Source organism: Arctopsyche grandis, chromosome 8, assembly GCF_051622035.1.
Source record: "Arctopsyche grandis isolate Sample6627 chromosome 8, ASM5162203v2, whole genome shotgun sequence".
Lineage (NCBI taxonomy): Eukaryota > Metazoa > Arthropoda > Insecta > Trichoptera > Hydropsychidae > Arctopsyche > Arctopsyche grandis.
The window spans coordinates 32,960,850-32,988,131 of NC_135362.1; the positions used below are offsets into that span (position 1 = coordinate 32,960,850).

The window sequence follows — 27,282 nt, forward strand, 5'->3', positions numbered from 1 at the left end:
GGTTTAAAAATATCAATGGGAAACCTTTTTAAAAATAAAAAATGCGAACTATTTAAACGTCCATTTTATAAAATAAATTTACATTTAAAAAAATGTTTGTACATTAAAAAAAGTTTCTGTACTTTGCTTTGATTATTGAAAAAAATATTTGCTTCTTAAAAAGCGGATGAAATGTGTATTAAAATGACAGATGAACTGTATCGGTAACGTCGCAAATACCAAAATACGAACCGACAACGACCAATGCTTCTCTCTACTGGATTCCTTCTTTTTTACTCTTAGGCTTGCGACCTTCGACACCTACGACCTTGGCTTCGACTCTACGACCTGACATCATCATTCATATTCATACGTAATAAGTAAGCAAAATTAAACACTTTTGACAGTTGACAGTTTTCAATAGTGGAAGACTGCAACGATGCCACTTTTATTCTATATCTATTCTAATGCTAAAATCTATTTTTTCGAATGATCGTTTCATATTTTTTAATGGTCACTTTATAATGCCAAAATATTTTATTCGATGCATAATACGAAATTGTTTATTTCACCGAAAATAATGCAAATTTTTATTGTAAAAACGTTTTTTTTAAGATACAAAGTATTTTTCTCAATGTACAGTTAAATCGCACCCATAAAAAATTGATATTGTTTATAGTCTATGTAATATAAATAAGAAAGTGGTTTATTACTAGGTATTTAAATTGAAGGGAAGCTAAGCTTGCAATTTTGGCAAGATCTAGCACATTGAATCGGTATAATTTTATTGTAATCAGGAAATTGCATATTTTTTGGAACGGGATTCGACATATTAGAGAGCCGTATGCGGCTCGTGGGCCGCAGATAGGATGTGGGTTTTATATGTGTTTTACATACTTGTAATGTATTAATGTATGATACTTTACATACTCTGTTTATTTCACCTCGATTTCTATTCGAACGCTTAAAATATACAATTTCTTTCTACATACAAGCATCCTTAAGTAATGTAAAATTATTTAAATAGTTTAATTGATGTGTTTGAATACGTATTCGATGTTTACCGATCATAAATAATATACGATCTTTTTGTTTGCAAATTTTTAATCTTCGGACTCGTTTGAATAATACATACATTCAAATGCGATATGCTAATGTATTAAATTGTTATTTTTCTATATTTTTTTCTCGATGATGACTATGTATGTGTTAAATTTTTCATCGGCCGCTTTTTGATTAGAGCTTTTTTTTTCATTTGTCATTAGAAGTTTTTCACGTAATGAATGCTCACTAAGGAGGTCAAAATTGTTTTTAACGCGTAAGTATATGTAGAAAATCGAGTTCGAATCCTGTCTAATTCGCGTCACGTATCCTTCAAAAATAAAACGCGACACACCTCTACCGGAAGTAATCCACGCGCCGTTCGAGTACCGTAACCGAGAACTTGACCCACTTCCCGTTTGGTCATGTTCTAAACTGGTGACTAAAAACCTAGAAAAACGCTGTCCAAATAAAAATGCAGCTTCAATCTCGACGAGTGCAAGTTGCCGAACCAATCCGGGTTTTACCGTTCGATCGATCGAAATTAGTGAAAGTCGCGTCGTTTCCGAATTTTATTACAATAAAGACGTAAATTCGGGGCGACGTAGAAACCGCGCAAGTGCTAATGATGGTCAGTAAATTTGGCTGCGATTGTTTGTCGGCGTGATTAGGTGACATTATGCGGGAACAATGCGAGTTGACCCGTTGGCCTTAAAATACAATTCGATTTGATTCAATCCGATTGTCCACCTTTTTAATATTCTAGGTGCGACGAGCGACGTGCACAACACGATTTCAGTGTAAGCCGATTCCGGTTTATTTGTTTTTATTGTTGATTTTATATTATAAATAAATATCACGGGAGAACGACGTGCGTAAGCCTTGTAGACAGTAAGTAGGTAGTACGTTGTAGTACACAATGTAAAACGTTGCACTGCCACCACTAGGACGGAATATTAAGCAGATAATATTCCCGTAAATATATGTATATAGTTATTTATGGGTGATAGCCCTATATAACTACACATGTACATTAATAAACTTGGTGCAGGGCAGAATGAGATGGGTTTCAATAATATATCCACAGCGACTTCCGATACATTATATTCTTAATTTGGTGGCAGAACTGGGATGGTTCAACATCCCAGTTCTGCCACCTATACATTTTTAATATACACATGTAGTGCTATGACATGTCTCTAATCGAAACTATGACCAAACGTATATATATATATATATATATATATATATTTTATATAAATTGAATCATACTTATCATCATCATTATTTTCATAATTGAATGTATGAGTGGAATTTTGATCTTCTCTCTTCCATTTGGGCCTCGCAGGGATGATTTACGGCTGGATCTTATTGTCTATTGGTGCTGGCTATAGGTGCAAGATATTCCCTATTTTATTATTTGATATTTTTACTTTATCTGCTATTGTTTTTTTATGATTATGTATAAATGTATTTTATTTCTGTGTATACATTTTTATTTTTCTCATCTCTTTGTATTTTTCTACCATTGTGTCGCATTGGAACTCCTGTAATGCCACAATGGTCCAAACTTAAACTTAAAATAAAAATATTGAGTTAGTGGTTGCAATAATAATCAACAGGTAAGAGTAAATTTCTGAGGAACCGTGTTGAAAATTAAAGCAGATAAATTAGCTAACTGTGGTAGGAAAAGATTGACTTTGATGTCAAAGTTATTATCTGACTAGTAGCACTAATACACAAATTATTCAACGAATCATTGAGCCAATCTACATACATATATGAGTATTTTTTGGTAATGAAGGGTTATTCAGTTGTATGAGAACTACATACATAGAATTGTTAAAATAGGAATTTTTAACTTACTATAAATGACTGTCCGGGTTCAAAGCTTGCGATAAAACTGTGTTGAAGCTATACATATACATAACTATTGATCAATAAATCTCAGCTTTTCCGATTTACGATCGATATACGCAATGATAATAATTCAAAAGCGGTTAGACATAAAGTTCAAATTAATACCCAATAAATTTACCTATAATTTTACGTTTACGTGATATCAAAATAAACAGTTCACAGAATCCTATTCGTTCTATCGTACAAAATAATCAAACCCACACGTTCATATACATACATATAAATATTGTGTGTATACGCAAACTTTCTGAATTAAATATATTATCATATTATACAAGAAAAGGTTGTCGTTTAATAATAATGGTGATTTTTGATCACATTCTAAGCTGCTGTTTGGTTACGCGATTTATGGTAATTCCGTTTACTTTTCGATGGAATTTTTGCTGAAAGTTTAACTAGTCAATATATCAACCGGCTCGATTATGCTATTTCATTTGATTATGGCAATTAAAACCACTGGCAGTGACAAATGTTTGTTTAATTCGGGTGTAGCGTGATGTCGTTCCACATAAGTCACCGCACCGAATCGGACCAATTAATCTGGCCAGAATTTAGCGTTATGTTTGATCGTGCTAATTTCTCGAGGCATTTATCAGAACAAGTTTTAATTTAATATTATATTTTAATTACTGTAGAAAGTACATATATGTACTTGGGTTCATCGGAAAAGTTTCGAATTGTTTGATTTAAACAATGGCTACATACGATCGATATCGTCTTCGACAGCAAAATTTTCTAGTTTCTAGCGATCGCTCTAACAATAGTCGAAACGGATAAAGAGGAAGAGCTTTTGTTTCGCTTCGTCTTCGTCTTCAGCATCAAAAGAATCTGCATATCATTGTGGACGAGTGGCGTCCGTGACGAAAGCGATCTTTGTTCTCGACGATCCAACCAGAATGAAGGTACTATAAAATTACAATTGTGTTGCCCCTTTCGAAAACAAAATATGTTTCCAGTGATGCGATGAAATCGTCAGATCATCTCTGCAGGTGGTTTGTTTCTAATTAGAACATCTTAGAGCAGCGCTTGTTTACCTTTGTTGACTCCATGGTATGTAGCTCATTTCCAAAATCATACCCCACCTTTAAAAATTAGCTCGTTCATTTTGGGATCTTTGCTATGTATGAATGTATGCTCTATAGTATAATAAAATCCGTAGTATTTTATTTTAAATATTAGCAATGGTCATTGATCTGCAGGTAAATAAAAATTGTCATAGAAAATTCTTAGATATGAATTCATACCATAATGCTGTTAAACTTTTGGTATTGACGACTTTTTTGTTGAAAGCCCGCCACGATGAAAATTTCGCCAGCATTTCCAATTAGAATTATTTTGAAATCCAATAGAAAACAGGTATAAAAATTGTATCTAATCCAAACAAACCCTAGATAACTACCGCCGAGGATTTCGAGTTTTGTGAAGGTGTGTTTAGACTCTATTATATCTTGCAACAATATAAAATAAGCAAAAGAAGTCTATTAATGAATGTATTTTTCCATAACTAGTTCCATTTTCTTCATTGTTGTTAAAATATGATGCTCACAATCTAAATGTCAAGCCACAATCTAAAATATTCAGCAGTTAGCGATATCCATCGGGAAATTCTACTATGGTTATAAATTCAGAAATTAACCAGTCTTTATAAACGTTGACAAATCAATGACATGGATTGCACGACCCATGTTCAATGCATTTTTTTCAATGCTACCTGGAAAGGCTTAGCGGGTAGTATTCTTGTTTACTTTGTATATGCTCAAAAAATACAACGCCTATCGGCGTTTTTCAGACCTATGCACTTGTTGGCAAAACGCCGATTTTCGTTGATCAGAATTCAAAGGGTTAATTAGCATTTTAAATGAGTTTTCAGGTACTTAACTAATCTCTTTCCATTTTTTAATTATTTTTTGCTTTTAGTATTATACTCGATGTAAAAAATAAATAAGCTAATAAATAAAAATTAAAATAATAAAAAAGTAAGCTAATCTATAATCGTTGTGGGAGATGGTTAGAGATAATGTTTTTTGCCATTATTTAGCGTACTTTGGTTAGGAACTGCTGTCTTAGAGGTTAAGGTTGTCGCTGGATGTACATTAACCATTACATTATTTTGCACCATTGAGCAGTTTCCTTTTAATGAATAAACAATGCTCACCTCGATTTCAAATAAACACTAGCCGTTGTCCTACTTCTCGTACTCGGAAAACAGCTCCTTTGAGTAGGTACTTAGTTTGCTTTTGTACGATGTACATACTTTTTGATGGTACAAAGTACATAAAACGAAAAAAAATACCGTTTTAAAATCGCTTTTAATTTAAACAAATTATAATAAGCCGTCGTCCAAAGTGTACATATGCAGTATGATCTCTTATCAGTGCGTTTCTGTATACTTTTAGATTAGGCGATATCTTTTTGTTATATGTACGTAGAAGTTGTTACAAAGTGAGCGGTCAGTGTTGAGCCTGCTTTCGGTGGTAATTCGTTTCGAAATACACATGTGTCTCCATCATCTTCGCAATTCGTGATGACCCACGTGATCCTCGACCCCTCGGTGATTCGATAAAGCGGCGGTTGTGGCATTGAGATTGATATCCTCGGCATCAAATGGAGATTGATCGAAAGCAATAAACAGTCGACGTATCTGCGCGCAACTTACCTAACGGCTACTTTGATTTTTTTTCGTTTTGAACACATGCTCGTGATTTCATGTAAATTGGCTTGAATGTTCTGCTTGGAATGTTGCACGAAATTATCACTTGGATAACGACTGCTTGGAGGAGAACTGTATGGAGAGTACGGGATGCGTTCGAGGTTGTACAGTTTATTCTATTTCGTTATAACAGTTTCACATATGTATTCGCCAAGTAGTTTTATTTATTATTTTAAAACTACAATAGAGACCATATTTTTAGCATTTAGTTTTCAATATTTAGCGAATATAATTTTTAGTTTTATATAAAATTAAGGGTTGATATGTAATGTAAATTTGTTTCTTTCTAACAGGAGTTTCATGGAAATCTCCAAAAAAAATTATCATCAATTTGATCAACCAATCTTTTGATTTTTTTACCTATTTTGATTAATTTTTTCACCAATTTGGTCACCTATTGTTACATATATACTATATCAGGGCCGCCGAGAGGAAGAGGGGGGGGGGGAAGTTGTGGTTAAAGTTCCAGGGCCCGGACTACTTGAGGGACCCCGTGTTAGAACGTTTGACTGATCGATATTGTTATTTTATATTATTCTACATAAAAATACATATGCTAAATGCTAAATGTTTATTATTTTTCGATCCGCGCATTCTTTGTGTCTATGTGATATCATACTTTCTTATTCGATTATTTCAAAAAATAGCATTTAATATATGTACATATAGGTATTTTTCTAATAGCTCTAATAGATTTTTCGCATATTGAAAATATATCTATAAGATTTTTTTTTTGGTTTGTCATAGGGTATGGAATTATTTTTCAAGGGCCCAGGGTTCCTCTCGGCGACCCTGCATATACATAGTATACATATTGTTACCTTCACTATCATATAAATAATTCCATCAAAATCTGCAAAAATATTAATCAATCCACATACATATGTACATATATGTATATGTATGTCCTTGTCTAAAGAACAGTTTATTATTATATTATTGTTATTAGAACATTTTTATTACTGAAAAATCGCTGTTTTAACAGTCGTTCACCTTACTAACCTGCTAATTACGTTCCTAATTTGTTTCTTGTACAATCTGTATCTAAATTTTTGGAAAAATGTAGCTCTAATCTGCGTAGATCTTAATAGTCTCAATAAACCCAAATATTCACTAATTAAACCGTAGAATATGTAGGCCTTGGAGCTATCAGCTATGGAAATGTGCACGTATCATCTGTAGATTTTCACTTCGGAATTTTCGGTGGAAAAGGGCAATCGGGCAATTCAAAGCGTGGTGTAATTTACATATAAAATTCGAAACTAGTCTGATCGGTTTCAATGCATAAATGTGCCCATCGTCACGCGGTAAATATCTATGGTCGAACCGTGACGTGCAATTGCGAAAATGTGCATTGTTTCGGATGATTTTCACAGTGATTCGTGCTTGATGTGTTCCACAGGACAACCGACCGTGGCTCTGTGTCATCACAGAGCAGTCTTGATGGTCAATAACTGGAAAATTGGCGTGATGTCTCAAGTTTATGAGTCAAATTAACTTTTTTTTATATAAAATCTTATTGTTGAATGTTGCGATACACAGCAAGCAAATGCCATTCTGAAGATCTAGTACGGATTCGTGACATGAACTTGCAAAGTTATTTGTTTCATGGTCAGCATTACATTATACATTTTATATGGCATTCGAATCCCTATCTTTATCAGTATGACCATATAGGAATGCGATCGACTTTATATGCTTACCTTGGTAAAGTTCACGCCTTGCTTGAACTGTAATCGATTCACACGTTTAATTCAGTGACTTCATATAAACTTTACGTCTTTTTCAAATACCTTATGTATACATGTGTAGTAGTATCGACCTTGATTCTGCGATAAATTTACTCACCTGACATGTGAATGCTGAATGTGTGTATGTATATTCCAGTTCGTTTTCACTTCACATGTCAGGCGTTGATTTGAGTATTGTAATAAAATGTCATCAATTTGGAACACACCCATATATATATAATACTAACTTGAAAAAACTGCATGCCACATATAATATTCCGTTTGTTACAGACATTACTAACAAACTAACCAATATATTCTATGACAGAATCACTAATAACCATACTAACACACTTGTGAAGAGTCTCGGTGATTACAACAAAATGTATATACCCTTCAGGTATAAACACAGATTACTTAAACACAATCTGCTTTAGATCGTCGACTTTAGAGAGTCTTTAATTAATATTATGTATGTATTAGATGTATTATGAGCATTTATAAGAATTGCAAATAGGTTTTTGAGCTCTTTTTCCTATTATGCTGTACATTAACATTAGAATAATATAATACCATGATTACTAACAACATTAAATTAAAATTTTATAATAGAAAATGACCAGTAGATCAGTAGCTTTTAAAATAGATATAAGATGTTTTGTGAACATAATTTAGTAGTAATTATAAAGAGGATTTAAAAATCAAATCAATTTATTAACATGGACCCAGAGTAGTTAAAAATAGATTTTTGAGAATTCCATGTCAGCAACTGCTTATGAGTTTATGATATAAACAAAACGAAGTATTATACAATTAGATTAGTTGGATTATCGAAAGGGTATGTGTTTTTTTTTTGCCAAGCTATGATATTTAATGATTAGAGATAAAATCAGATCATAGTGAAGCTAGGGGGTAATCGATAATTGCACCGCTGGATCAAAGTTGGAATGCGTCAATTATATTTGTTGGGATGCTCTTTTTACAAGTTGAATTTGGTATCGGTACCCGTTTATGATATAATTTCATCGAGAAGGAAGAGCGTGTCGAATGTGAAATGATCGTGACCCACCAATGATTTCAAGAATTCTATTGATCAATGCAGCAAGCGTTTAATATATAAGAAATAAAAAGGGTTAACACTCTCGATGCAATTTTTTCAAAAGGCTCTTTCTTACTGGCGCGAGATTTCTCCGTTTTGTAACCGCGACGATATTTCATTGTCGGAATGCTTGTTCATTTTTTGTTACACCGTACTCGCATTGAACTTCTAATCAATCTCTTCTATGAAGTCATGATCGATATATTTCGACTTTTTTTTCATGCTTCTTTCACTTTCTACGACGTGTCTCGCACATTTTCGATGGATTGAAGGCCACCACCGCGACACGACTCCTCTCCCCTTGGCGAACGAGGAGTGATGATACCGCTTTCTAATCAGCGGATCATGATTTCCTTTTAATGCATCTCCCTCCCCATCCGTGTGTGTACCTACGGAACGGATGTTGTTGCGTGTGTACATTTTCCTCTTTGTGTTTTCATTTCGATTCACTCTACGCATGCATGTACGATTCCTTTTATCTCCGAACTCTTAAATCATAATACGCAGTACTTCTCTTAAGTGTATTATGTATTTAGTTTGGACAGATTTGTGAACGCTTTCAATTTGTAGCTCAATGACGGTGCGCTGCCCTACAAATTGCCGTGCATTTATTTGTGTGACCGATTGAGTAGGAGTGACGTGCACTTAACACATGCGACCGGTGACCGAAGTGGAAGTCGTTAAACAAATATTTAATCTGCCATTAGAGTTATATAACTGTAAGATAAAAATCTTCCCAAGCTGCGATTAAGTTGCGTTTCTGTGGGCCGTATAATCAGTCGTGACGTTTCCTTTGCACCAGTTGTGGGTAGCATTGTGAGTCGATACTTAGCGGTACTGTTTGTTGTTTACTTGTGCGTAAACGTATCTGTCGTAGAAGCTTGAGCTCGATTGATTGGTTGTTGTGTAGCTGACGTGGCCTTAAATGGATTCTTCGCATTTCGTATAGTCTACATAAGAAAAGCAAATAGAGATCCATACGTCTTTCTTTTGGGTTGAAGGGTTGAACTCAGTAGCGGCTCGTGAGAATTCATAGTGGGGGGGGGGCTACAGAGATTAATCAGGCTGTAGTAGCTCATTAACCAAACTGGTGATCGAATGAAAACAAAAATAGCATGCATATGTACTATACTGGGAGGTCTGCAGCCCACGTGGACGACAAAATAGCATGCGTTTGTACTGTACTGGGAGGCTGCAGCCCCGCAGCCCATATGGACGAGCCGCCACTGGTTGAATTATGTACTATGGGAATAGTCTTTTTACAAACCTCCTTTACGTTTCACTTACGATTACAATTCAGGAAAAAAATTGCCTCTTATCCGATCGTTTTCGTACTTATTGAGCCATATTGTTCATTTTGGTCATCAATATATGTATGTAAGTAAATGGATCCTCCGCCATTACGATAGGGATGAAATATCGTTTAAGACGCGTTTTAAGTTTGCAAATCTGAAATCTGTGTGACGTCTATGTAGTCTTTAGTTTTATACATAGATGGCGGTAGTGAAATAAAATAATTGGTATTTTTATTCAAAATAATAATTTATATATCTTAATATTGTTACGAATACTAAAAAGAGCCGCCGAGTAATTGCGATCGGATTAGGCCGGGTAGCGTCCTGAGAGACCGTGTGACCGGTGTAAGTGGTTTTAAGGATTAGCGACAAGCTAAGTGCATGTAGGCTAAACAATGGCGATCGAGTTGGCTGGTATTGGTCCTTTCGCAGAATTGACCTGTACCGTGGGAGCGAATGTCGGGGGAAGACATATCCGTACGTGACCATAACAATAGGTAAACAAATTAGACGTCGAAGATGTCCTGAGAGATCTATCCCTTATAAGGCGATAGTTAGGCGATATCATGTCATTCTGGACTGAGCACTGTCAGTGCGTGTATCTCCTTAATCATCAATAAATGCTGTGAAACGACTGTTGGCCTTTTACTTGGATCCTCCACCCACCCCTACGCAACAATATTATATACAAAACTAAAAAAGAGGTTTGTTTTTTAAAAAACTTTTTTTTTCATAGGAATCTAGATTTTACTAAATTTCAGCTATTTAAAAAAAAAAGAGTCCAACCCTCTTAAACTTGTTCATATAGCGAGCAGTCTGGCTCGGTGGTTGCGTTTATGTTTAGCACCGAGAGGTTACCGGGTTCAATCCTGTGCTAATCTTTAATGCTGCTGGTCAGACTTGGATATTTGTGACTCCATGTCGATCGTTTCCTATCAGAGTTTGTCAATTTATCTGATTTCATTGTTGAAACGGTTCCTCCATCAAATTGGCAAAAATCATCACAAATATCTGAATTTGATTTATTTTTTTATTTTACATAGATATACATATACCAGGAAGGCTTGACAGGAAGACCCCAATGCGTCTTCCTGGACAATTAATTACAAACAATGCAGCATTTTTTATTACATAAATCACTGTATTTCGAGAAGCTGAAGAACGCAAAATAACAATTAATTAAATAATTACTTAATTGAGAGATCTTTGGATTTTAGATTTGTACATAATTTTTACAAATTGTACATACAACAAATACTGAAGATTTGTGACAACAGGAAAGATGATTTTTTGCTATATGTAAAATTTTTTTTACAAGTCTAAATCCATAGATGTCTCAATGGATTAATTAATTAATTGCTAATTTCGTGTTCTTCAGCCAGTCGAAATACAGCGATTTATGTAATAAAAATGCTGCAATGTTTGTAATTATTTGTCTAGGAGAGGGCATTGGGGTCTACCGGTAAGGCCTTCCTGGTATATATCTATATAAAATAAAATAAAAAATAAAATATGTTAAATTAGAAATTTGTAAAATATATTAATTATTTTCCGCTAGTTTCTAGAGGCGTAAATACTGCATATGTACATATTAATGTGCATATATTTGCGAGGCCTCTAATGAAATATGTAGATTGGACTTTGTCTTTGTCTGTTCTTTATTAATCCAATTAATAAGCAATTGGGCAACAAATTGATTTGAACCTGAACGGTCAAAATATTCATTATTCGATGACCGGCGTGCCCTCTCTCAAAATGTTAAATTATACGATTTTTTTGAACTGAAATAGTTTGATATTCATTGAAATGGTCGAGTTGAGTAAGCTCTGTCACTGATTGTCCATCATTTAGAGACGTCTTCCTGTGCATCACCCCTGCACCGTTAGTCTTCCTGTGTCCTGGTTGTTGTGCGCTCATGTCATGAGACGCTCGTGATTTCTTATTCATTTCACGTTTAAATTGAGGTGAGTAACATTTTAAATAAAACTGAGTGGAAAAAAACAGTGCAACGAATGCAGATTTCGTAGCCGGTACTGCAACTTCCACGGCTAAAATCATCTTTCTATAGTTTATGTGTTTCTATTTCTGTATTATGACTTCAATTTAGAAGATGTTCACGGTGATAATATTGAGTGAAGTGCATTCGATTCGTTCAAGAAACTTACTTTTGCTTTTTATGTACTTATTCAAATTTAAATTTAATATGTACATATGTATATGAATTTTCTCGATTACAGTTTCTTAGAAGATTTTAATTTTATCATTAGAAATCGGCTTTCGCCTTTTTCATTTAAATTAATTTTGACCAAATCACTACACATTTTTTCTTTTGGGTCTTACATACATGCATATATGTATATGTATGTACATAAATATATCCGCTTACAGTAAAAGTATTCTATCGAAGAGATGTATAATCCAATGGATTAAATAAATAATCGTAAGTGAAACGTAAAGGAGGTATGTAAAAAGGATCCGATTCAATGCGACGTATAATCCTATTTTATTGTAAATCAGCCCTATTTGTTTTGTGATGTTCTTGATATATACATATATGTTCGTGTGTAGCTCTCAGATATATGTAGATATATTTGTAAAAAGTCATATGTGGAACATATTATTGTTGTAAAGCGTTTTGGAATAGGGAAAATATTTTATATCCGATATTATTATCTTAGAAATATGTTTACTAATATTCTATATAATATTTTTGCAAAGTGTAATACATATGTATGCTTATACTCTTTGTAAGTATAATATACGATTTTGTAACTTCTAAGAAAACATATTTGCGGTCCTCGAGATGCCCAAAAGTTGTTTTGCGGCCCAGTGACCCAAAAAGGTAAAACAGACCAGTTGTATGTATGTACAAATGGACTTCCTTAGTGATTCAGCTTAATTTCGTTGAAGTATTTTTTCTTTCAAATTCATTTGTACTAATGAATATGAAATTTAGCTACCGACTTTTGTCTTTTAAAAATATTTATTATTATAATTGAATTTAATTACATCATTAGAGATGTTTATCAACTGCTGCAATGAAAATTCAACACATACATAATTTAGTCTAATTTTCTTCAAACTGTAAATTGTCTCTCAAGAGCTTTTGGCCGGTCATTTGAAGTATGACGAACTTCGTGCAGCATCAGGTACAGCAGAGGTCAAATAACGTGTCAAGCCACGTCCATTATCACCGTGAAAAATGGCGTAACTGTATCGTCTTCTGGTAATGATGCGCCGAGCCCTGACAGGGTTACGGGTTCAAACCTGTAATTTACTTTTTAAATTGAATTATGAGTTTTTATTCGGTGGATACATCAATCATCATCAAATTCTCATACAGAAAAGTACACGTAACAAACGCACAATCTTAAAAATGCAAGTGACCCACATAATAAAAGCAGCAATTTTCACATAGGGCCTTACATGGAAAAAGATAGTAGTTTTTTCCAACCTAGTTCTACTCTCGTTTTCGCATTTGTTCGACTGGTTTTTAATTGAAACATGTGCGTTACTCAAATCCAGAACTATGTATGAAAAGTGGCACACATTCGAGACTACTTTCATCCCTGGCGAAACGCGTGTGAGATTTTTTAAGCTTCGAGATCAAAAGTGCAATGCCCCGCCCTGTCTAGCTGCGCAAATTGCTCTTACCTGTGTACACTCGGTTTTCTAATAAAGTGCATCAGTCCTGTCCAGTTTGAGACACTTTCGTGCACACAAACGAGTGTTGCAAGGTCTCAAACGCAAGGAAGTGAAAACGTTTATTGAATCCAATCGACATGATGCTTAAACTGGAAAGTTCTGGAGATGGCAATTAACGGCTATTTAGACCCTCGTCGACCTTCCATCACATGCCTCCTACTGAGAAACTTTCGATTTCGAACTATGGCTTGTGTGCTTTATGCATTTCGACATTGGAATTTTAAGAATGGCGTAAAAATTTTTACTATGTATTGATAAGGGACTCCCACGTGTGGTCTTTCGTGGCGTTTCGGTGCGTGTTTGCCTCGAATAACTTTGTTTGTTTGTGGATGCTCTTGGGGGCTTTTCTGTGGGATTATAATGAGTATAGTTTGTGAATATTAATTTATTTTTTGTTTTATCTACAGGGTGTCCCCTCGTGGTCCGGCGGGCTGGAGGCGGCGCGCGCGGGCCTGGCGCGGCTGCGCTGCCCAGCACTGCCGCTTGGATGTTCAAGGCCCAAACCAGGACTCAGGACTAGATCATCAGGGTTCTGTGGGTGCTTACAGGTTTGTTCATTTTATTTTCTATAAAATCAAAATGTTATTCCATTAAATAATGATTGTGTATATCAGTTTATTGAGTTCTCCAGCTTCTACGTGGTATTACTTCATGCCCGTCGTTGCTGGAATAGTTGAGACTTTATGTCCCTAATAATTATGTGCGTGGTAGGCACCATCATTTGATGATTGTATTTAGCTCCTGCTCGCACAGTTCTTTATCGAATGGCTCCTATTCCAAGAGCTATCCGACTTCTCAATGAAATGATTGCTGCTGAGCCTGAATGTGATATTTTCACCCCAGTGAGCGTAGGTTATTGGATATTATTTTAACCTATTTGTCTGGTAGCCTGCGTTCATTATTATAATTGTATGTAATGTATGAGTGGAATTTTGATCCTCGCTCTTCCATTTGGGCCTCGCAGGGATGTTTTATATACATATTGTTGCTGGCTATATGTAGATGCAAGATATTCCCTACTTTGTATTTTATTATTTGATATTTTTACTTTATCTGCTATTATTATAATGCTATGGGTTTTTTTATGATACGTATAAATGTATTTTTTATCTGTGTATACATTTTTATTTTTATCATCTCTCCGTATTTTTTCGACCATTGTGGTGCATTAGGGACTGCTGTAATGCCACAATTGTTCAAAGGTAAACTTAAATAAATAAATTAACGGTCGTGTAGGGTTCATGTTTGCTACTAGAGTGGTTTATCAATCAATACCCAATATGTAGATCTCAGATGCAGTGTTTCTATTTTTGTTTTTTCTACGTGTTTAGATCAAATTGAGGAGACGCCGATATTTGAGAAATCGGTTACCCCAAATGCGCATATCTTCGTAGTTTTATATACGTATATAGTCATAAATATATGTATATTATGTACATAGATATTCCGTAGAAATATTCGAAAATTAACCCACAAGTCGTGTTGTTCGGTGAAATTATGACTGCACTTATACCTACATATGTATACCTAGAAATGGTCCGAAATTTAATTGGACATTTTTTTTATAGTCGTCATTCGCGTATTTTTGAACGACTTCGCAGACAGTCCCACATAAAAGTGATTCAATCAATAATTGATAATATGAGTATCCAATGATTCGCATTGAAAGGGGAGAGTTCAAACAAGGACAGAATGAGCCTGTTGCAAAATGGAAGTTTCTCAATAGATCTGGGTCGTTTTCGTTGCTAAATTTTTTTTTATCTTTGAAATATATGAAACAATATATTATGATAACATTTTACCCCTTGCTCCAAGCATCCTACAGAAAATTCTTAAACATCTTTGACTACAATGAATTTTTTGTGGAAAGATACTTATACATATGTACATATCATATGTATCATGTATGCTACGTGACTTATTTTGTATGCCTTCCTAAATTTTTGAATAGTTTCCATGTTGAATTTTCGCTATGTATGTACATATGTAAGTACATGTGGGTAGTAAGTACCTTGTGTGTATACATGTGTACATATGTACATATAGCGTATATGTAGATATAGCGAAAAAGTTGACATGAAAACTATTATTCATAGTGGATAGAAATAACACTCGGTAGGTACATTGTAGGTATTTGCCGTATCATTCAAAACTGGATTTTGGTATTGAAAGTGGCGGGTTAGCCGCGATCATGATGATTGATCGCTATCTTCAGTCACGATCGTGATGATTGATTAGTTCTGCCGACGACTGGAGCTGACGTTTTGATTTCGGCATTTCATTAATTGGCGAATAACAAAGTCTCTCGTGTCAAAATATGCTACGGTTGCTAAGTACAAGCGCCACTGATATTTTTTATATATATTTATTAATGTGTTCCATTCTTGGTACTACGTATATCGTTGAACTACTGAAAACCCACTCTAATTTTTAATTCGGTTCGGCTACTGTAGTCCACTCCACAAGAAGGATATCATTTGAGAAAATTGCCGTCGTTAAACTCATTTTACGATGGCACTTGTGGTGGTAATCTAAATAAGAAAATCCTGAATGTCCTCAATTCTCATACTATTACAATGTATAAAATGCCGCAATTGTTGTGTCAGACCAATCTTGAGGTATACGTAGGTGAATAAAAATGCCACGAAGAATATTTCTTAATACTTTCAAAATAAAATGATGAAATCGATTTAATTTGACGATCTGTCGAGGAAGAGGAAACGCATGTTGTGTACAGGAAACCCCAGAAAGTAACTTGACCCATATATTTTTATATTGAGGAAACATCTGCTTAGTTTTAGAATCAACAAGTTTTTCAGAGCAATGTAGCTTTCAGCGAGTTCTTTTTCTTTCGTAACGTGTTAGCGTATAGGTAATAGGATCTGTTCCCAAATAAAAAAAAAATTACGTAATAAATACGCTGGTGAGTTCCAAGAATGTTTCAACCACTTACTTAATCGGTCAATCTGGTTTTAAATACTTTACTATGAACTAACAGTCGTGAAAAATGCGCGCGCAATAATGCAACGATTATGCATTTACATTGTCGATGCTTTTCACGGTATGCGCTTCTCTAAAATTGAAGACAATACGATTTGTAACACGAGATACAATTTCTAAACGTCTTCTATGTGTGTGAAATGAGATAAATGTACATATTACCAAGAAACTGGTTACGGTAATAGACACCATTAGCTCGAAACGGCGTGTTGTATTATTTTTATCGATTTGACTGCATTTTTTCTCACTAACAATGCATTGCATTCGAAGTGGAATCACCTGAGGACATGAATATTTTATGGGAAATACTCAGACAGTAATAAATACCTCACCTGCATTTTTTTATATCAATCTAATTTTTATAAATAATATCATAGGCAGAATAAACGCAAGTAAAATTAATTAGAAGAGTGAAATCAAACCTGGGGCCATTTAATATCAGAAGAAAATACTTTCTTTTATATGTACGCTTAGATATGTCTTTTTTATGTGGTGATTTTATTAATGATGGTCACTAATGTTTCGTAAAAGTAGGAAAAGAATATTAGTCAACTCACGCAAAAATATTAACTGTAAAATCTGGCTACGTACAATAATGTACGTCGTACATATTTAAACTTGAGGTAACGGTTAGATAAATTAGAAATATTTTTTTGTATACATATATCCGCGCCGAAAATACAGCCACTTTATTCAAATAGCGTAATTGAAATTGAAAGTTTACCAAATTAAGGCATAGCAATTACTTAACACGTCTTGTACATGTGTGTTTTTGTACAAAATTTGTTTTTGTTTTATTCGAAGAATTTAATTGGACAATTTAACACGTAGAAGGCGGTGAATGTAATAAATAACATGTAAAGTGATAACACTTTCCATTTCGATATGTACAATGTACGTAGTCGCTCGTATAAGCGAGTGATTTAATCGGTTGCAGAAATCGAATGCATATTTTGCAGTGCATGACTTAATGCAACGCGCCGACAATACTCGATGTACGATTCAATGCTACCCGTTGCACTTAATCTGAAATGAAATTTGTCGCATATGTTTAAAATCGGCATGTGAACCAATAATGAATGCGATTTGTTGAATAATTTTCAATTTATTGCACGTCGACTTACATACATGTGATAATGGATGCGGAAATCTATTTTTTTTGTCGTGCCAGAATACGCGCCATAGATTGAGAAGCATGCCTATGCGTGTCTAGCATAAAACGCATATTAAATAATTAATTATAACGACTTGTTGAACGTCGTGTACTTGACCGAGCGACTCACTTTCTATGATGTCGGATGCAAGTACATGGATAGTGCGTGTGATAAAAAGTTAAATTCAATTAGTGCAATTATTATATTTGTAGCGGTAACCGTGTATTTCGAATCATCGAGTAAAATCATCTTTTTTCATGTGATTGTAAATGCACAATCATCTTTTGGAATTGCTTCCGAAGTATACCTTCACGGTTGTTGTATGAAAGCTTGACTTATGCTTTGCGAATTTCATTTGAACGCACTACTTTATCTTCGATTTATTTCAATAAATTACTTTATGTTGTGATTTTGATCAAACGTACTTTTTGTTTTGCGGCAGAAATACTTTTCAATTTCAGTTCCTGGATCTGCTTAAGGTCACGGCCGGATCCGTCAATCTCTCTTTTGTTCAGAACAATCGTTTCATATCAATAATGTTTTATCTCGAGTGTCGATTCGATCAATCGCACCGTGATTAATGGACGCGAATGGGGAAAAGCGAGTTACGACAATTTTGAAAGATTTATATCCTTGTTACGGTTACGATTCGTGTCGAATGCATTCGTAAGTTAAACCTTGTTTCAGGCGAATACATACATCATTCCTATACGATTAATACTGAAAGCAACCAAAGACATATAGAAACTTCGCCCCTATTCCTTTATACTGAATTAGAGGCTTTTAACCATAGTTCAATGAATCTTTCGAAGGTCCAATAATAATGGAATGTGAACTTTGGTTGAAAATAATATAAACATATTTGTTTTCACTACGTACTATTTTGATGTTGAATTCTTCATATGCTTCAATTAGTATTAGTTTACTCAAATAAGACAAACAGCAGTGCTAAGAAAAAATTTCAAGTCGGCGCATTTTATTAATTTTCCTCGAAGTGAGCTTATAAAAAAAATAGATGGAAAGGTTTTCTTAACGGATTATATTTGATATTTTTAAATAGTTACAAATACTGAACATGGTAAGGAAGAGTGGCGGCTCGTGGAAAATGCCTTTATGTTTATATGCTGTAATACTTCCGTCGACTTGCTCGATCGCGTCAGGTTACTAATCATTTTTATTTTTATTTTACACACATATACATATATGTATACCCGGAAGGCCTAACAGGTAAACCCCAATGCGCCTTCCTGGCCAATTACAAACATTTACAATTTTAGGAATAATTTTAAGAAAGCATCATAGACATCTATGGATACATTTTTTGATAAACTTACATTTTCGGAGCAATTTTTTTATATAAATCGTCAAATTTCGAGATGTTGAAAAACTGAAAATTTGTGAAACATTTATGGACAAATTTGCAGCATTTCTTATACGAATCAGCGAAATTCGAAATTGTGAAAACTGGAAAATTGCGAGAAATGGGTAAAGGTTGCCAATGTGTTGGAACCGTTTCAATGAAAATCAGATAAATTAGCAAACTCTGATAGGAAGCGATCGACTTGGAGTCACAAACTAAGGTCTGGCCAGCAGCTACTAGTGAGAATCGAACCGTGACTACTCTGCTCGAAAGCATATATGTTAATCACTAGTCCACGCTGCTAATTAATTTTAATTCTAAATAGGTATTTTAATACAGCCAATATTCCCAAGTTTATATTTTCCCATGATGTAATTTCAGATTGCCCCTAGCGACACATGGTATCAAACTCGTACATATGTACATACATATATACATTTATAGATTAAGTCATATCTATTCAGATTGTGGTGATAAAGTAGGTAGGATGAGGAACCGTTTCAAAAATGAAATCAGATAAATTGGGAAACGATCGACTTTAAGTCACAAAAGTCTGAGCAGCAACACCACAAAAATACTCTGAATAAAATCTTTTCAATCGAGATCAACCCAGGGATTAAACCCGATAACCTTTCGACGGTTAGCATTAACACAATTACAGAACTATGCGGCTAATTTAGTTTTTCATTATTTTTACAAGGCTGTTATATATTTCACTTCGCTAATGATCTATTCCTACAGTCTTCCGATCGTTTTGAAACTTTGCCATTTTACGCGGTTTGGTCAACGATTGAAATTTAAATCGATTCTGATAGTTCGATGGTGAAAAATAACCGTAATAAACACGTCTAAATTTGCTAAATCTTGTTTCATCTTGGATTAAATGTGACTCAAATACGAATACTTGGTATATATACATACATACATACATATGTATAATACGTACAAGTAAAATTTATTTCGAGATATTAATTATCCTTTCACAAGATTTTACGCTCTCTATTTTTATCAACATGTATGTATAGGTATTTACAAAGGCTACTTTCGGGATTTCATTCATACGCTCGACCCCCATTCCGAACGTGGTGTTCGTTCGCTTTCTTCTTAAATAAAATGTCGTTTAATTTAGAACTTTGTTTTGTTTATTGAGACGTTCTCTCAATCGTAAAATCGTTTATCCGGCTGCTGCTTTCGGTCTCTTTTAATCGGTGTGATAATTTTCACGCTCTTTTATACACTCGCACTTATATAGGCCGTAAATCGTTCCAAAACTCTCTACCATACGGTTCGTGCGTTTCGTTCGGTTCGTTTTTCCGATGCCTTATTTATTCGGCTTCCGTTTCCGTCTCATCTGATCATTAGCATAAAGTGCGTGAGACTAAAGTTAATCAATTCAATTTTCGAAATAATCTTTCTCTTGACAAAATCAACAACCGTATGTACATATATACAAATATATAATATATGTATATATACATATACATCACCCGCTTCTCATTTTAGACTTGTTTCTTATGTACATATGTACATATATTTATATTATTCCGGATGTTTAAAAACTAGTCTATCTAAAGGTGAACCGTGATATTATAAACGATATTTCAAAGACTTGAACTTAATGAAAGCCATGCCGTATCTATCGGAAAAAAAAACTGATTATGGGTATCCGGCAAATTACTGGAAATACAATTTGTTCGACTTATTCGAGCAATTTACCGGTTGTTTTTTATATTTTACAATTTACATTGATGATGGACTAAAAAAATCATAATGTTGCAGATTTATTTATTTATATAATTTTAGCTATTTAGCTAATTTAATACACTTTCTATTTTTACTTAAATACAATCTTAATTACTTAACTCTAAAATTTTATCTATGTACATATATAAAAATGAATGTCTGTGTGTGTCTCGAATAGGCTCCTAAACCACTGAACCGATTACGATGGAACTTTCAGGATTTATTGTATGCATGTCCGGGAAGATTAATGTAAAAAAAAACCTCTTAATAATAACATTCGTAATTACGATTTTACTGACGCGAGAATAAAGCTATCCCATCCCGCCTTCAACGCATCACGCTGCGAGTGTGACAATAATCGCGCCACGCCTACCTCGCACTCGAATGTACTGACCATCCAGGGCTGTACCACAAACACACAGCGGATGGCCCACGTAAACAAATATATCTATACCTATATATAAAATTGAATGTCTGTGGAACGGGAACGGGAACGGGAACGAGAACGGGAACGGGAACGAAAAGGGAACGAAAAGGGAACGGGAACGAAAACGAGAGCGGGAATTGCACGCGTTATTGTCGCATTGCAACGCATGCCGGGTTCAGCTGATATATACTAAATTTATATGCACTGTCTCTTACAGAGGTGTCTCCTTGCACCTCGCAAAATAATGCATCCACTGTCTTAGAAGACCTGACACACTCAGGGAGGGCATTGTACATGAGCACACCCCTGTGAAAGACACCACCAACTGTCTTCTTTTTCCTTACTCTACCCAAAACTAAATTGTTCTTATTTCTACCATATTAACTATGGATATTACGATTTCTTATTGTATAATCCTTAAAATACTTCGGTAGTAACTTATCATCTAACTTATAAACAAAGGACACTGTACTAAGATTTAAACTATTTTTAATACTCATCCATCCCAATTCATCTAACATACTTCTAATACTTTGTAATCTACCAACATTCAAAATACCTCTCATAGCTTTATTTTGTAATTTTTGTATTCTTCCTAAATCTTGGCCATTAAACATGTTAAGTACAGTGGCAGATGTCAAAAAACCACTCACATTGGTTGATTTCATTAGGTGAACTAATTAGATGGGCACTCACCTTTGAGGGAGCGAAATGCAAGGCGATGCGGTGTATATCCTCAATATACCCAATATTTAATCGCCATAGTTTTTAATAAATTCAAAATAAAATAAAATTATATCGCGCGCTCATATTACTATGCTTCACCTGTATGGAATAACGTCTCGAATACTAACCTTTCCAAGCTCCAAATAACACAAAATAAATCCCTAAAATTAATTTATAATACACCCATTTATACTAACTTGAAAAACTGCATGCTATAAATAATATTCCGTTTGTTACAGACATTACTAACAAACTAACCAGTAGATTCTATGACAGAATCACTAATAACCATACTAACACACTTGTGAAGAGTCTCGGTGATTACAACAAAATGTCTATACCACACAGTTTACCTAAACACAATCGGCTTTAAAATTGTAAAATAGAAAATGATCAGTAGCTATTAAAAGCATTAAAAAATCAAAATTAAACCCATACTTATCAGAAAAATATCAGCACATTAAAGAAAGGAAAGTTTATACTATGTAATATGTACGAGTACACTATATCTATATTATGTACAACTGCTCAACACGATTCTCTGTAATGTAATTTATTTTAGCGGGCTAATTCTCATGTTTGCTTTGTTATTACTGCACAAATTTGCCATATTATCCGGCAAATGTTGTTATATTACTCACACAAGTAGACACAATAACAACGGTGTAATTTAAGCGGCCTCCAGGTTTCAAGTGCGCAATCGTCAATTAACTTTCTTTTGTACGATAACGAACTAATAAGTAATAACGATCGACGGCAAATTGCAGTGGTTCTACGGTATGGCACGCGTTCCTCGATCCGTTTTCCGCAAAAACTTCTTCCTGAGGCCTCGGGCTCTGACCGTACCTCCTCCTGTCTTGTCTCGTGACCACGTTTACTTTCACCGGTCCGGTGATCTTCGACGACCTCGACCTTAGCATGTGGTGGTAGTAGTTGGTAGTCTCAAAAGGCAATTCTCGATCGTGGCACCGATTAAAATTAAATTAATCGAATTTTGGCATCGTAAGGTAAAAGTTATATTAGAAAAGGATCAATTAACCGATTAGACACGCCTCGTGCGATTGTGGGTCGCATACTAATATTGTATGCAGTATTTGTGATTTTTTATCGGAACCAGCTTGCTCAGATAGTCTAAATCTGAAGTAAAAGTTCAAACAAATACCCAAATAAATCTGATTGATCTTTAATTTTCAAGCATTTATCATAATACTGTTCGACACGAAAAATGGTTTAGAGACGAGATATGACTTTTCTTATAGATCCATGCCCAGTAAACACGAATCTGGTAATACAAAATGTTGATTGGCTCAAGATTCGGAGATATATGTGTTTTTTAAATCGTGCGATTTTTCTATATCTTGGTGTTGTTCGGCCGATGTCTCAAAATCTGACGATTTCCTGTTCACAATGAAAATTGGAATCTATAGTCGGGTATTTTATCTCTCCTTTGTAGTACTTTTCAGCTTTCAAATCTATCTAAGTAGTCGTCCAGTTCAAATCAAAAGTCAAAAGTACGTATTTTCACTTGGGATTTTTTCCCACTGTTAATACTATTTTATATTGAAACATGTTTATTGAAATATTGTTCTGGCTCGTCTCTGAACTAAAAAAAGTCGTCATTTATCGAACAGTGTAATTCGCGGTTCTAGGTAAGTAACTCGAAAACTAATTGAAATAAGAGTTCATTGAATCGCAATTGCCCAAAATACAATTTGCTCAAAAAATTTGGCTATTTACAATATATATCTAATGTAAATATAGTTTTTATAATTCATGCTATACAGATAAATGTTTACAATCAAGTAATATGCAGATAAAAAAATATCCTATTTAACTATCGTAATGTGTTTTACTATACTTTTATACATAAACATTTCATTGTATATAGTCGATCCGATGTATCCAAGAACCATGCTGCTGTCGCATTCGTGCAATGTGTTTTGACATTGTAAGGACGTTTCTTTATTTTTATTAAATTATTTCTTACTTTACGACATAATATTGTTGCGTAGGGTGGGTGGAGGATCCAAATAAAAGGCCAAAGTCGCTTCACAGCATTTATTGGGTGATTAAGGAAATCCACGCACTGCCAGTGCCCTGGAATGGCCTAAGTACCTGCTTATAAAAGGCAGGTCGCTCAGTGCATCTTCCTCGACACGCTTGTTTACCTCTTGTTATAGTCACGTACCAGATATACAGTTCCACGATATGCGATAGCATGTACATTTTACGTATGTCTCATGCTAGATCGGTTCGACTATAGCATAAATTATAAAAAAAAAATGTTATATACATATATAAATAGCTCATTAACTATGTTCGAGCAAATTTGCATTGTAATTAATGTGACATTCGAGGAATTAATTTTCGAGCAATTGAATTTTGGCAATTTACCGGATACCGACTTTTTTATACTTATGTCTAAAATAATTTCTGCTTCTTATTATTACTAAATTATGTTCACAATACATCTTATATAATATCTATTTTATTAATAGCTACTGATCTACTGATCATTTTCTATTTTACAATTTTAATTAAATTTTGTTAGTAATCATGGTATTATATTATTCTAATGTTAATGTACAGCATAATAGGAAAAAGAGCTCAAAAACCTATTTAAAAAAAATAATTGTAAAATCCGCAGAATCAATAGGAGAAATTTTGTAGACTTTGTATCTTAACAATATTTGCGTGAGAATCTAATGAAACAAAATACTTAAAGCTTTTTTTATCAGTTTCAGTACCTTCGTTTGTATACTCTTATCATTCATTCTTGCCAACAATTTTTTTTCAGTTAAAACACCTCATGTTTGCTTCGAACGATTGTATCAGAATTATTGTGCACTCTATGCAATTGATGAGGGCCGTTATTGAGTGACCTCAGTAAAGATACCATCTCGACGTAAAACATGCACTGTTCCCCGACCTTTGTTGTAAATTGTCTTAATTTGTGTGATTCGAACGATCGAAGGGAATTTTATTGCGTACTGAATAAACAATTTCTTTAATTCAATCAGCCGATTGTAGAATTTAATTTTGAATAATTTACTGATCTTGAGATTGGATAATGAAATGACCATATTATGCTAGATACAGTTGCTAATACAATCAGCTCAATCCGCCGAGTTTCAGATGCTGTCTTCATTAGCGAGTGCAACTTTCTTAGGGCACGTTCTTCACACTCAATCAGCATCTTCATTTCCCTACTGACCTTCAATCCCACACCATAATGATCTTTTCACCGTGGCAAGGTCGCCATCGAGAGAGATCACACTCGTAGGTTTCTTATTTTAATGATTAGTCGCGTCTAATAAATCGTGCCTTTGAAATACGACCCTACCGGCAAAATCATGGCCAAAAGTACTATAAAAATCGAAAGTTGATCAAAACGCATCTCCAATTCAAAGTGTTAGTTCGTTCATGTTTAATTTTATAACCCGGTCCAGTGCAATAAAATGCATCGCTCCCATGGTTGCGTGTTGTTGCATCACTCCCAAAAGGCTTTCACGAGTGCATCTAATTTTCACGAATAGAAAGCGTTTCGAATATATGTTTTAATTGCTGCTGTTTATCTACGCACGACCTTGTCTTAAGATTGAAAATAATTATGCTCGAATATGATTACGAAAACTTTATGCTTGTGCATAAGGAGGTACGTGTGTATATTTTTCAGTTGAATGTTAAACGAATTGTCACACTAACCCAATTTTAAGATTGATTCTCGATTGAAAGGCGAATGATATATTGCAACACATCTGTAACCTTTTGTTGTGTTAATTTTGAATTGACAACAGTGGCGTAACGAGCGTAACTGGTGTAACCCTGGGTTCAAGGGATCCTCCCGGAGGGTTTACCAATCAAGTTTTAATTGGATTCAATGTGTTTTACAACCTTTTCAATTGAGAAAACAAAACGTAACTCATTAAGAAAAATCTCTATATAAAAGTGTCTCTATAGGTACAAGACCATCGAGAGCGAACCTGGGCTCTAGTAAAATAACAATTCCAGACCTCATGACCAAAAATTATTCGTAAAATTCAATATTGTCTCTGTCAATATTACATGCATATGCAAATCTGTTGCAACGAAGGGAAAAAGTCATAAATTTAGATTTCGAATTACGATACAGTATCTCACCGCGTTATTGTAACCCTTTCACTGCGCACGTGTATAAATTTAGAGACACGTATTTTGGGCATGTATTTTTCTCAATTTTAGCGTTTTAGGGCATTAAAAATGTTCAATTTTAGCGTCTATTTAGCATCTATTTTTATGAAGAGTTTAATTTTAAATAATAAACAATTTCGATGAATTTAAATATGCGTGGTAGACATCATCATTTGCTGGCTGTACCTCCTGCCCGCACAGTTCTTTTTCGAATGGCTCCTATTCCAAGAGCTATTCGACTTCTTAATGAAATCGTTGCTGCCGAGACTGAATGTGATATTTTCCACCTTAGTGAGCGTAAATTGTCGAAAATTACTCTAACCCATTTATCTGGTAGTCTGCGCTCATCATTGTTTTCATGATTGATTGTGATTTATGAGTGAAATTTTGAATAACTCTCTTCCATTTGGGCCTTACAGGGATGTTTTGTATTTGTAGTTGTTTCTTACATATTTATTGAAACTGGCTGTAGGTGCAAGGCATTCCTTATGCTATATTTTTTATTTGATATTTTTACTTTATCTGTTATTATTAAATGCTATTTTTTATGTTTATGTATGGATGTATTTATGTTTATGTTCAAATGTATTTTTTTTATGTATAATTGATGAGTTTATTATTTTCGTTATGTATTAATTTATGTTTAATTGTTATTTTGTTTTTTTTTGTGTTATATTTTTTGACCATTGTGGCGCTTTAGGAACTCCTGTTATTCCACAATGGTCTGTTTAGAATAAATAAATAAATATACATACAATTTAAAGACAACACAACAATTAAAAAATTATAGAAAAATTCAAAAATGTTTTGTAATTACAATTACAAAGAAAAAAACATGAATATAAAAATTCAAAGACAAAAAATATGAATATAAAAATATAATACCAATTGAAATTTATTAAAACTCAACATGGAGAATATTTATACAGATTATTTTTTGAGATTCGTGCGACGATCGGTAACAATTATATTGTATTTACCAAAATACCTTTCAGCATCCACACTATTGACCAAACTCTTCATATTTAATATTTGTTGCCATCAATAATAGCAACATATCCGGCGTGGATTCACTTTTTATATTCTCTATAATAATTGTCTAAAAAAGTGCTCATATCCTCCCAAACATTGAGCCTCTGTTAATACATTAAACAATAGCAGGTTTCTAAAGAACGAAATTGTTTCTTTAATATTAATATTAGATTTTGTACCTGCCACAGATG

The 27,282-nt window shown here is 34.1% G+C and overlaps 1 protein-coding gene across 2 annotated transcripts in view; it reads left to right on the plus strand.

The window, feature by feature from the left end:
* DAAM (disheveled-associated activator of morphogenesis-like protein) overlaps positions 1 to 27,282 on the plus strand; it is a 98,160-nt gene that overhangs the window by 58,484 nt on the left and 12,394 nt on the right. Inside the window, exons 1-2 of one of the 2 annotated variants that reach the window (XM_077436896.1) lie at positions 5,375 to 5,751; positions 13,887 to 14,027. In XM_077436896.1, coding sequence (XP_077293022.1) covers positions 5,677 to 5,751; positions 13,887 to 14,027 — 216 coding nt within the window. In that variant the 5' untranslated portion in view covers positions 5,375 to 5,676. Of the gene's footprint in view, positions 1 to 5,374; positions 5,752 to 13,886; positions 14,028 to 27,282 lie in introns of those variants that run through there. The other variant, XM_077436897.1, reaches the window with a different exon arrangement.